The 13,351-nt window shown below is 52.0% G+C and overlaps 1 protein-coding gene across 5 annotated transcripts in view; it reads left to right on the forward strand.

The window, feature by feature from the left end:
• The window catches only part of GAS7 (growth arrest specific 7), a 199,977-nt gene that overhangs the window by 153,436 nt on the left and 33,190 nt on the right, over window positions 1–13,351 (forward strand). For all 5 annotated transcript variants that reach the window (XM_057536123.1, XM_057536126.1, XM_057536125.1 and 2 more), the window contains exons 4-5: window positions 3,843–3,928; window positions 11,583–11,636. In XM_057536123.1, the coding sequence (XP_057392106.1) occupies window positions 3,843–3,928; window positions 11,583–11,636 (140 nt within the window). The remainder of the gene's footprint in view (window positions 1–3,842; window positions 3,929–11,582; window positions 11,637–13,351) is intronic.

Genomic DNA, 13,351 nt, shown 5'->3' on the forward strand with positions numbered 1-13,351 from the left:
AAGCCCTCTCTTTGTCTGTTTAACTGCCCATAAAGAGGAATGAAATGTGTGCGTGTGTGTTTTTATATTTGTATTTGAAGTTACTGAAGTTACTAGATAGAGCTTTCTGTTCCCTTTTCTTATCTTAAAAACAGCTGAATTTGGGATTTTACGGTTTTTTTTGTATCCCCAACTGAATTATGGTCCTTATGGTTATGAGTGATCCTTGACCATATTTTATTTTTTCCCCTGGGAGGCTGGAGGCCTCTAAAGCACGCACCCCTGGCCTTGTTTGTTTTGGGTCTCACCCTCAGTAAGCCGAGGGCCCAGCGGTGGGGGAGTGCCCATCAGGACCGTCGTGGGTAGCTGTAACTGTTCAGATCCCCACGGAGGACTTTTCCGAAGGTGCCGGAACTGTTGAAGTAAAGTGCAGGGAGACAGGGTGTCAGGAGAGAGCTGCTGTATGGGGAGAAATGGTTGAATGGAAAATTAGATTTTCCTTTCCCAGTAATTGTTTTGACATGAGCGGTAATTAGCCAACAGCTGACAGACCAGAACTGAAGTGAGAACAAGAGGGATGGATTAGGGGCAAATGCCACTGCGTTAGATGGTTCCCAGCAGCCGTTAGCATGGGGGCTGCCAGGCTGGGAGAGGCTCCAAATAGGAGAAGGGTGTGTTGAGGGTGCACTTCTGAGGTGCTGTGGAAGGAGAAGACGGGGTTCGGAAGGGCAGCCTCTGCCCTCAAGAAGATGGGGACCACCTTGGGTTAGAGGGACCCAGCACCATCAAAGGTAGTGACTGGTTCTAAACTAAGGCCTGTTCAGGTAAGAACTTAACATATTCCATTTTCGTAATCAACTGAACTGTGGTTGTATTATTTTGGTTGTTGATAGATTTTAGGATCAGGGAGATGCTGGCTTTGTATAATAAATTGGGAAACTCACCAGGTGTTTCTGTACTGTGCAGTCTGGGCCTATGTATTTCTTTTAAGAGTTTGAACCAGTTTGCCTGTAAAACCATCTGGGTCTGGTGCCTTTTGGAGGGGAGGTCATTTTTCAAAGGTTTTACTCATTTTGGTGTTTCTGGTATCCTTTGAAACCATTTTGATCATTTGAATCTTATGGAAAGTTTTGTATTTATTAGCATAGAATTATAAATAATATGCTCTTGCATTAAAAAAAAACTCAAGTCTGTTTGCCGTGTGTATGTTTGCTCTCTAATTCCTAATTCTAAGCATTTGTGTTTTCTCTCACTCTCAAATTAGGCTGATTTGCCTTTTTTAATCACTGTTAGTCACCACTCCCCCTCACCCACTGACCTGCCCTGAACCAGCCAGGGTTGCAAATGTTATCCTGTCTCCTAACTCATTAATTTCTCTTGCCATATTTATATCCTTTTCTCATGTTTTCCTTTGATTTATTTTATTGGCTTAAAATTTTTTCTTTCTGATTTCTTACGTTGAATGTTTAGTCTGTTTATTTTTATTCTCTTGGCTTTGGTAATGAAATAATTAAGGCTATGGATTTTCCTCCAAATATAATTCAGGCCCTATCCCATTTGTTTTGATAGGTTCTTCCTCATTATTTTCAAAATATTGTATAATTATAGTTTTAAATTCCTCTTTGACCTGAGATTATTTAAGAGGGTGTTTTCTTAAATTTTCAAGTGTTTGGGAGTCAGGGGGGATGAGGACCTTGTATATTTTGTTCTTTCATTATTAGCATCTACTTTTATTGCTTTCTGGTCAAAGAATGTGCCTTGTGTTATTTGTGCCTTTTGCAATTTATCAATACTATATTTGTGGCTTAAATAGGCCCAACTTTTTTTTTTTTTATGTTGCATGGATTCTTGGTAAAAGATATTATCTCTGTTTATAAGGTATGCTGTTTAATCCATCTAGTTCAATCAGCCTTTTAAATTAAATTACTAAGATATTCCACATCCTGACTTTTGTTCACGAATCAGTCCTAGACTGAAAGCAGTATGTTAAGATTTCCTACTGTTGTCTTTAGGTTCTCCAGCATTTGTGTTTTATCTATTGCAGCGCTATGCTCCTTGATAAGGAAAATTTCTCCAATGTTTTGCCTGCCTTGTGGGTTGTATTTATCAGCAGTCTAGTGCCCTTCCTGGCCTGGCCTGTGCTGACCTGAGTAGATTCTCCTCGGCAGCCATAGCTTCTCTGATGCCCTTGGAATCCTGGCCCTCCCTCCTCACTCCCCTTTTATCTAGAGGATTCCTGGATAGAATCAGCAGTTGAGCAGCCTCTTGAGGGCCCTGGGTGTAGACCAGGAGCGTGGCTGGCCACGTGGGGTTAATTTGTTGTTTCTCCTTGTGTCCCTAAGCCACTGCCCTGGGGGCCAGCTCTGTGGCCAGTGTTTTGTTGTCCTGGTGTGTCTGTGCCCACCCTTCTTCCGGAGTGTCCAGCCAACAGGCAGATCGGGAGAAACCCAGCTACCCACAAGAATCTGCTGAGTGCGCCTCTGTTCACAGGTGGCCCTGGATTTTTCGCTGCAGTTGGGGGAGAATGGGGGGCACTCCCCAGCATGAAAAAGGTTCTCCATGGGGTGGCCTTCATACCCCATTGCTTGCCCCCAGCCCTTGCTCTGTGAATGGGTAGGTGGTAGTAATTTCGGCCTCTCCTTCACCTCCTCCCTCCCTGCAGGGTGGTGTCAGCAAGAACCACCAAGAGCTGGACGTGGGTCTGTGCATCTTTCTCCAGGCCGGCCTGTAGTTGTCTGTGTTGTAGCAAATCCTCCAGGCCTGGGGCATGAGGAAGGCATGCTTTCCTGGTGTCCAGAGATCAATGCGGGCTTGGGGTTCAAGGCCAGGAGATTCAGGAACAGAAGCAGTGGCCTTCCCTCTCTCCATCCTTCCCCTCTCTGTTCATGAAGTACTCTATAACTTTACAGACCTCTTTTGCAGTTATCGTCTCATTGGATTTTCATCCCAACAAAGTAGAGAGAGACTAGGTAGAACTGTCCCCATTTTACAGATACAGAAGCTGAGGCTCACGTAACTATATCCGTGAGAGGGCAGCGCCACCTCTGGGAACTGAGGCTGCATGGCCTGCGGTGTGTATGTGTGATGTCAGGACCAGGCAGCAGCGTCGGGGGCTTCAAATCAGCCCCGATGGGAGCCTTGAGGCCACAGAAATTGGCAAATGCTACAGACCAGAGCTTCCCATCCCCCCCTTGAAGGGCAGGTGTATCAGCTCATGTTGGGAGCGTGAGTGAGTGTCATAGGGATAGAGTTTTAGAGCCTTGAATTTTTTTTTTTTTTAGACTTTAGGAAAACTGGGACTCAAGAAGGATGTCATATGATCCCCTGGCTATTAAATGGCAAAACCAAATTTCATGGAAACCAGTGAAGCCTGTTCTCTTTCCATTACACTTATGTTACAGTGGGTGAGGGTGAGAAGGTCCTCAGGGAGAAGTTCCTTGGAGGCGGGGCGGGGGCAGGATTTGTAGGAAGCTGTGGGTGGAGCCATCTGACTCTGTAGAGAGACTGGACCCTTGATCAGCGCCCGTGACCACAGCTGCTGAGGTGTTTTCAGCGATGGCTGTTGGACAGTGATGAGACCTCACCTCCTACTAAGCATCTTTCTTTTCTTCTCTGGTTGGAAAAGAAACTTGGTCCCCCCAGGAGACAGGTAGTTGGGTGCTGGGGATTAGAGAGATGCTCTCAACCCACCTCCAGCTCAGCAGATATAGATGAGATCCTAAGAGGTGGTCCTGGCCATGCATGACCCCTCGGAACCAGGCAGTGAGGGGGAGAAGGGGCTGCAGCTGCCCCCGTGGTCTGCAAGGTCGGAGGGGCCTGTCTGTGGCCAGCGCAGCCTCTGAGCCGTGTTTCTGTCCCCGCAGTGAATGGACACCACACGCCGGGGACCCCCACGCTCCCTCCTGAGACTGCTCACATGAGTGTCCGAAAATCCGCCGGCGATTCCCAGGTAAGGGGTCCTGTTCCGGGACGTAGGGGCAGCTGTTGAGGCAGGCCCAGGGAGGGGTCATTAGGGTGGGGATGCCATGGGGGTCCAGGTGGCTACAGCCCAGTCCTGCCCCAAGTAGAAAGTGGTCGGCATCTGGGTCATTCCAGCGTACCGTGATTGTGGGAGAGCAGGTGATTGTGGTTTGGTTTTCTCTAGAAGTTGAAGATGGATTTTTCGGTTGTTTTTTTGGCCGCGCCAGATGGCATGCGGGATCTTAGTTCTCTGACCAGGGATCGAAACTGCGCCCCCTGCAGTGGAAGCCCAGCGTCCTAACCACTGGACCGCCAGGGAAGCCCCTAGAAGTTGAGGATGGTTTTGATGGGGTGATGGTGATGGGATTATAACTGTTCTTGGGGTAGAAGGTTCCATCCCGCTATCTGGATTCCTAGTACGGAGTCCAGATTTCCCAACGCTTTAAGAATATGGATGAGGCCAGGCCATTTTCCTTTTCTGCACGCCCTTTTCCCACCACCTGACTTCACCCAGAATGGAACTGAGTCAGACATTTACCACATGACAAAGGGGCAGCTACGGTGTGGAAGGACATGGGAGGGTGTTTTAAGATTCCCAAACTGCGTTCTCATCTGTCATCTCAGCTGACACTTGTGCAAACGCAGGAGGGAGGTGTCAGTATGACTCCCATGTTACAGATGAGGTCACGGAGTCTCAGACCGGTTAAGTGACTCGCGAGGGTTGACACGATTACCAGGTGGTCAGACTGGACTTGATGCCGAGTTCTTCCAGTGTCATTAAGCTGTGTGTGAGGAACTGAGGACTGGTCTTATGTGGTCCATCCATGAATTATCCAGAAAATGTCCCTTAGCAGAAGCCTCCAAACCAGCCCTTTCCAGGGGTGAAAATGCCAGGCCCCAAGGATGGTGGTGGTGGTGGTGGTGGTGGTGATGATGTGATAACAATAGTTGCTTGTTGTCAACAACAGTGGGTTCTGTGTGCCAGTCACTGGAAGAGAGACCTTGTGGGCTGTGACAGCAGACGGCTTCAGTGTGACGCTTAGCTTTAATGCAGGCAAGAAGGTTAAACCTCAGAAACCTAATTACGTTCTTGTCTTAGGAGGCTGGGCGTTGGGCTCAGGTCAGTTCAGTTCGAACTCTGGAAGAGAATTGGGACGTCTGGGTGGACCAAGGCTCCTTCCACGTTGATGGGTTGACAGATCTCCCGGGCCTTGTGTTAGAATGCAGATTCTGATTCAGGAGGTCTGGGGAGGGGCCGGAGGTTCCCTGTTTCTAATGAGCCCCCTGGGTGATGCTGGTGGGGGGTGTGGACCGTGGCAGGACAGGCGAGGATCCGGGCACAGTTAGTCGTGCCAGCACGTGTGTGTCCCCTTCACCCCCTGCTCGTGGCACACATCACAGCCCTGGCTCCGTGTGTTTCCTGCAGAGCCCCCCTCGCAACACAGCCTCTTTCAGTCCGTTTGAAATGAAGCTTATTTGCCACCTAACTACGGAGTGTTTTCTTAAGACGTCAGCCCAAGTTCTGCTGTGGTTTCCCAGCAACTAGACAAGCTGGTCTACCCTGGGCAAGAATATGGAAACAACCCCTTCCTCCCTGCACCCGCCATCATTCTTCTCTCGTTCCCTAATGGAACCTGGCTCCCCCCATCCCGAAATACTGTGAAGCTGTTTCTTAACCATATAAAACAAAATGTATCCTGATACATATAACCTCCTGGGAAGCCAGTTGGACAGTGTGCTGCCATAAGCCTTTGACCCATGAATTTCCTTTCCTGCATCTGTTCTTGGGATACACTCAGGGATTCTGATCTATGGGTGAGGCTGTTCACTCAAGCATGATTTACAGCCCTGCCGCCTTGGACCCAACCTAATTATCCAGCAACAGGGGATGGGTAAAATGGATGACGGCACCGAACATCCGTCCGGCCAGTGAGACCACGCAGCCGTGAAGACTCCTTCTTCCGAAGAAAATGTCGTGACTCCGGAAAATGCTGAGACATAATGTTGAGTGCGAAAAGCAGAACAAAACTGCACGTATGGTCAGTCTTATCTGGGGGGAGGAAATCTACCCATATGTGAAGACAACTGACTGGAAGAAAAAATAAACCCGAATGTTGGTGGCGTTGCCGCCCGGTTCTCAACCAGGGGACGTTGGGCAGTGTTAGGAGATATTTTGGTTGTCACAGCTGGGCAGGGGGTGCTACTGCTATCTAGTCAGTAGGGACCGGGGGCGTCACTAAGCGTCCCACAGGGCACGTGACAGCCTCCACCACAGAGCATTCCCCAGGTGGAAAAGATGATTGGTGCTGACGCTGAGCGACCTTGGTCTAAGGTGATTTTTATTCTCTTTAGACTTTTGGGTGTTTTTTAAGTTTCCTAAAATGAACACATTTTACTGTCATAGAAGGCGTTATAAAACAAGGAGTTAGAGGCGAGGTACTGGGGATGCAGGGAAGGTCAGCTCTGGAGAGCCAGGCCAGGCCTGGGCACTGCTTCATGACAGGTGGAGTCCAGTGCCTTGTTTTTGGATGATAACATCGAGAGGGGGAGGTATCATCAAAGTAACAGGAATAAACAGTGCAGTGCATGGAGAGAGCAAATGTGCATTCGTTCACTAGTTCCCCGGCTGTGAAAGCGTTCGTGAACCTGCAGAGCTGGCTGTCCTCAAAGGAGCCAGAGGCCAGTCATAGAAATGGGTTAAGAAGGGTTGATATTTCCAGAGAGCACTACTGACAAATGGTCCCCAGAGTAGATATAGCGCACTTCAGCCTGCATAGTATTTACTACCCCGTCCCAGGCTGTCAACTATAATTAGTGACAATTATCACCTAATAATATTGAAAGAAAGAAAGAGGGAACGAGTGAATGAATGAATGAACGAATGAACAAACACATGGCCCTTTGAGAGGCAGGGTTGGGGTGGATAAAGTAGCTTGTCACACCCCTGTTGTGCTCGTTTTCTGCTACCTGCCCCCTCCCTGAGCAAGCTAATCAGGAAAATGAGAATGTTGGGCAGGTAGGGGGCATTATCCAATCTTCATGGAAACCGGGAGTGTGTCTGTACCGGCGTGGGTGGGACTGATGGCTGGGTGCCCAGCACCCCAGGGGTGGTGCCCACCCCAGTTCTGGGAGACCTGGAGGGCCAGGCACAGGTGATGGCGATCTGGCGTCACTGAGTGGCGGTTTGCACGTCTGCAGCTCTGGGGCAGGCTGCCTGGGCGCTGGATGCACGGGGCCCACCTGATCGGAGGTTGGGGGATCAAAGGCTGAGGATGGTCTTGCTGGCCATGGCAGAAGCACTTCGGAGCCTGTCCCCTGCCAGTCTGCCTGTCTGCCTGCCTGCCTGCCCGCCCGCCCGCCCGCCCGTCCGGGGCTAGGGTGATGTGAGCCCCCTCTGCTCCTTGTGCAGGTACTGGGAGGGCAAGGAACCCGCCCACCAGAGCCCAGGCCGTTTAGTGACCCACCTTTGAACTGTTTTAGATTCCCATGAACTGCCCCCCAGGAAGGCTATCTTTAGACACAGGAGAGAGGAAAGGGAAAGAGACTTCGAGCTTGGAAACTTAAGGGACCCATTGGCGGTGAGATTCTGAGAGCTCATTTACTTAATTGGGCTCCCCCTCCCCTACTTGGTAAACAGCACATGTTCTATTGAGCATCTGTTTCTTTGCTAGGCACTGAGTCAGACAGATGTAGTAGCCCTTGTCTTTTTTTTTTTTAATTAATTAATTAATTTATTTTTGGCTGCCTTGGGTCTTCGTTGCTGCGCGCGGGCTTTCTCTAGTTGCGGCGAGTGGGGGCTACTCTTCTTTGCGGTGTACGGGCTTCTCATGGCTTCTCTTGTTGCGGAGCACGGGCTCTAGGTGTGCGGGCTTCAGTAGTTGCAGCACGCGGGCTCAGTAGTTGTGGTGCACGGGTAGCCGTTGTCTTGATGGAGTTAATAGCTGGGACTGGAGAAAGAGGTAAATGTTTATTTCATTTTGGCAGTGATAGGGCCTGGAGGGAGTGTGTGCTCTGAGGACCTGACCAGGTGGTGGTGGAAACATCGAGATGGGCTCTTTAAGAAAAGCTGAGACTGGAAAGATGAGCAAGGGTTTAGCTTGGTGAAGAGGTGGTGGTAGGGGAACAGCATTCCAGGTGGAGGGAACAGCGTACGTGGATGCGTAGAGGCAGGATTTCGAAGAAGCCATGGAGTCCGAGTGGGGCTGTGGTTTACTGTGTTAGCAGGTGTGGGGAGGGCACAAGAGGAGGCTGGACGAGTCCTCAAGGCTGCTTTGAGGAGCTTGGGTTTTGTCCTAACAGCGCTGGGAGCCATTGAGAGGTTTCATGCTGGGTCCCACTTGCTAAGGGTGTGGGACCCAGACTCTTCACAGGGTAAGGAGACAGGGTCAGGAAGGCATTGCAGAGTCAGGGGCTCGCTGAATGGACTGGGAATGACACACTGCCGTCTCCCAGGCACTGCCTCGTCTGTCACCACCCTCAGTGGGTCCTCACAGTGACAGTAGAGCAGCCCAGGCGAGGCCAGGAAACCAGGCTGGGGAGGGGTTTTTTAAAAGAGGAGAAAAACCTTCTAGAATCATAGGAAAAGGAAATTAAAAAAAAAAACTTTTGCTATGGACATGTGTAAACATTTATAAGAGTAGAAGGACTATTATAATAAAGGACCATGGACCGATCATTTAACTTCAATTATTCAGCCAATCTTGTTTCATTTAAACTCCCATCACAGGACTTCCCTGGTGGTCCAGTGGTAAAGAATCCACCTTCCAAGGCAGGGGACGTGGTTCGCTCCCTGGTCGGGGAACTGAGATCCCACATGCCACGGGGCAGTTAATTCCTTGCGCCACAACTACTGAGCTCACGTGCCCTGGAGCCCACGCGCCACAACTAGAGAGAAAACCTGCACACCACAACTAGAGAGAAGGCTGCGTGCTGCAACTAAGACCCAATGCAGCCAAAAACTGAAAAAAAATCAGTAAAATAAAATAAATAAAATGAATGGGTTATATATTTAAAAAAAAATTTTTTTTTAAATAAACTCCCATCACCTCTCCCTAACTTCCCACTGGATTCTTTTAAAGCAAATTCCTCACATATTGTTTTAACTGTAAATATTGCAGAATGTATGTCTAAGGGCGAAGTCATAACATAATACCTCATCTGTAAAATGAAGACGATGCCAGTAACTTGGTGGGGTTGTGAGGACTCAGTGAGATTACGTGTGTCAAAGGCCTGCCTCATGGTCGCCTCACAAGGCAGCACTCAGGGCAGGAGCTCTCCCAGTGTATCCTTCCCCCGGGAGTTCCCCTCCTCCCCCTCCCCCTCCTCCCCTCCTCCCCTCCTCCCCCCTCCTCCCCCTCCCCCTCCTCCCCCTCCCCCTCCTCCTCCTCCCCCTCCTCCCCTCCCCTTCCCCCTCCTCTCCCTCCTCCCCTTCCTCCCCCTCCCCCTCCTCCCCTCCCCTTCCCCCTCCTCCCCCTCCCCCTCCTCCCTCTCCCCCTTCCCATCAGCAGCAGCATTGGTACAGAGACTGGCAGGCTATTGCCAAGGCTGCCGGAGCACTGGTTGCCCTTCCTGGGGGGTGTAATGGGAGCACTGTGGTGGTCCTGCTGGTGATGATGTGTGTCTGTGGTAGGGGGACCCCTGCAAACTGCAGAATCCATCCCAGGGACTTCCCTGGTGGTCCAGTGGTTAGGACTCTGCGCTTCCAATGCAGGGGGCATGGGTTCGATCCCTGGTTGGGAACTAAGATCCCACATGCTGCGTGGCCAAAAAAAAAAAAAAAGAATCCATCCCAAAGGTTCCTCTTGCCCATCCTGGGTGTGTATTTGCATGGACGAACCTGTAGGAAGAGCCCAGCACCTGTTTGTTCTTCTTGGAGACTGGTACCTGGGCCCCTGCCGTGCAGCCTCAGTCTGCCTTCCTCCCAGAAAGCCCAATCTTGGCAAGTGCCCTGGGCAGAATTGATAGTTTGGGAGGGTCCAGGGTGGGCAAGCTGGATGAGTTGATGTATTTAACACGTCTAAGGAAGCTATAGTTGGTCACAAGCGTGACGTTGCCCCAGAACCTGTTGGGTCTGCTAACAGAGGTGCTGTAGTTAGGGGGGCCTCAATGAAACGACAGAACAGACATCCTCCATGGAGGCCCCCAGGCTCTTCCTTAAAGACCCTGGCCCCCGGAGACCTGCTGGATCAGCAGTTCTGGGAGGTGGGCGGGGGGACCCGATGGGGGGGAACTAATTCTGATGTGCTCCAGAGCCTGAGGACCATTGGTGACAGATGGTGAAACTGAGGCTCAAGTTAACTTGGCAGGATGTCAAGGCTAGCGAGTTCATCTTCTTGTCTGTGAAACGATGACATGTAAAGGTCCCTTTTAGCTGGACAGTCCAGGGATGTCAGTTTTCATTAGCTGACTTTACTTACCTGCCAAAGTAGGTCTCGATGGGAGCGAGGGACTGAGGGTGGTTTTGCGGGGGGAGGCAGGGAATGAGGGGACCATGGGCAGGAACTCCATCAAGCTTCTTATTTTGCCTGATGTGCAGTTGGGTTCCTGAGGCAGGGGCTGACCACCCCCCACCCCCAAAACGCTCATCCTGCTGGGTGGTCCAGAGCTGTGCTGGCCTGGGGATGGGGGCCGCTGGTTCCCTAAGGCTTGCTGGAGAGGCCTCTTTGTGCTTCTTCTGGGCCTTTCTCTGTAAAGTCCTAGCAGCCACTTCCTTCCCTCCCACTAGAGACAGAATAAGGCCACGAGTCCCAGGACACACATGCGATGCCACTGCAGTGCCTTAGGGGCGAGCCTGCTTCCCAGCTCGCCATGTGGCTCAGGACCGGAGTGGGCATCCCGTGTCCTGCTCGGGGACCCTATGGAGTCCCTGATGGAACTGCTGATGGAACGGCAAAGACCCAGAATTGACCCTCCCCTTTAGGGTCATAGGCTCTTAGGACCAATGTGGTGTTTTCAGCTGGCAATCCTTATTTTCCATTCCAGGACCATCCTAGGTCTGGGGCAAGCTGCTGAGGTCCTGTGGGCTTGGTGGTCCTTGGGACGATGGTTTTCTTGCTGGCAAAGGGAAGACATAAAAAGGCAATCCAATGTCCGAATGGAAGCCGAAACACAGCCTCCCTGCTCTCGGGGTAGGGAAGGTGACATGTCACGGATATGGCCAAGCACCCCAGGCCACATTGCACGTAGCTGGGGTGTGATATGTCGGACCCGGGGGATTTGGAATAAGATGTCGTGTTCTGAATCCTCAGTGCGAGGAGGTGGTGGCCTTAACTCTCTGCTCCCCGGGTGGATTCTGCAGGTTAAGGCAGCAAGCAGCGTGCAGAACCACTTACCAGCAGAGGGCAGCTGAGGGGTTAGCTCCCCCAACCACCGACGGGGAGAAGAGGAGGCAGACCTGCTTTGGAGCAGTTTTCTCAGAGCCCGTGCTGGAGGCTTCCTCCAATTCGTCTTCAAGCCAGGGCGCGGGAGGCTCCTGCCTGCCGTCTCCCAGAATATGGACTTGGGGGTTAACGGCAGCTGGAGCATCCCCAAACTTCCCTGGCCCGAGGCTTTTAACCAATCCCTCCACCTTCAGGGAACCCGAATGAAAGAGGATGTCCAATATGGAGAACAGCTTTGACGATGTTTCTTGTGTCTCTCCCCAGAACCTGGGATCCTCGTCACCAGGCAAAAAGCAGAGCAAGGAAAACACCATCACGGTAAGCGGCTCCCGCAGAGCGCGCGCATGTTGGGTGGCAAGCTGGGGCTGTCTCTGGTCCATGGCTCGGCTGTTGCCATGGCAATGCGGACCGCTGAATGGAAGCGATGCCCAGCCTGGTACATGGGAAGTTCCAAAGCTTGGATGTTGCCGAGGGTTCCCCCCTTGCCTCCCCCCGGCCCTTCTTCTCTTGATTTCTTATTTCACTTTTTCTCTTGGGGCAAGCAAGTGGAAGGACTGTGGTTGGAACGGTGCAGAAGCCATTTTTGCAGGGCAGGCAGGGGAAGGTATGCGTGCAGGAGTGGGTTGGAGGGGGTGTACTGTGCTCTGCGCAAGTGACATGACGTGTAAATTACAGCCACGGCAGGGTGGCTTTTGTGCAGGGTAACTTCTGGAAGACATCAAAGTTAAAAGGAAGAGAAAGCGCCCTAAGAATAGAGTTCCTGGGAGTTCCCTGATGGGGAAGCAGGCAGCCTCTGCCCAGAGCGGCCAGACAGCCTCCCAGGGCTCTTCCAAAAGCCCGCCGAGTCCCCACGCCACCCCGCCTCTGGCTCCACATCAGCCCTGCGCTCGGGGAAGGCGGGCACTGGACGTCTCTCCCCCCCTCCAAGTAGAGAAACAACTTGTCCATCTACTCAGCTAAGAACTTGGAGCTGGGAGACGTGTGGTCCTAGGTGTGCGGTTTCCACCCAAGTGCAGCAGCTCTGGCGCCGGAGAAAGGCTCCCTCAGGCTCTGTCGCACAGTTCTCTCCATGCTGCCCACCCCTACGGAGATGGAAGCAAGACGGGGTCCCCTGCCCCGGCTCATGCAGGCTGCAGATCCTGCTTTGAAGGATCTGGGGAGGAAAAAGCGGTAGGCAAACAATGGCAACAGTCATAATTGCTGCCCCTGTGTGTACATTTATTAGGCACCGGTAGGGTTCTGAGCACCCATTTCATTCTCCGCTCACTGCGAGAGGGCAGGTGATTGGACCAGGGTAGTGTGGGGACTGGGATCTCGGGCTCTGAAGCCAGGGCGTCAGCACAGCACCCACCAGCTGGGCAGCGACCCGGCCTCTCTGGGTCTCAGTGTCCACATCTGTACAATGGGGAGACGATGGGCATGTGCGCCCTAGGGATGGTGTGGAAAGCACGTACAACAGCCTGGCACACAGTAGGTGCTCAATTCACACCAGTCTCCTCATCACCCTGTTTATAGATGAGGAAACTGAGGCACAGAGCAGGACCTCGCCGAGGTCACACAGCTGGGAAGCATCAGGACTTGAGACCTGTGCTCTTACCCACCAGCAATGCCCCAGGTGCAAGTTGCCTCCCGAGGGTGGGACCAGGCGGCTCAACCCTTGGCCAGCAGCAGCTTCCTTGTTGCTGGAGCTGATGGGGAGGGCGTGGACAGGCCCCCGGGGCAGATGTCCTGAGAGCACGGTCCTCACGTTCACAAAAAGGGGCAAAGCAGGAGCTCCCAAAGTTCCCTGAAAGATGGAGAAAGAGGGAGAAGAAACTGCAAGAGAGGGGATACATTAGCATTGTAGAAGGAACGTGAATAAGAGAAATGAAAAGTGGAAAGCAGAGTGTTAGGCCTCCCATGGGTGATGGTGCCCAGCTCACGGGGTGCGGCCCGGGTCACTGCTCTGGTCTGCCTTTCGGCCAGGGCTTAGGGCTTTGTCAGCCTGGGCGTGGCCCTGGGTCTCCTGGCAACACACCTCCTCCATCCCTGCC

The sequence above is a fragment of the Balaenoptera acutorostrata genome, chromosome 20 (genome assembly GCF_949987535.1).
Source record: "Balaenoptera acutorostrata chromosome 20, mBalAcu1.1, whole genome shotgun sequence".
Taxonomy (NCBI): domain Eukaryota; kingdom Metazoa; phylum Chordata; class Mammalia; order Artiodactyla; family Balaenopteridae; genus Balaenoptera; species Balaenoptera acutorostrata.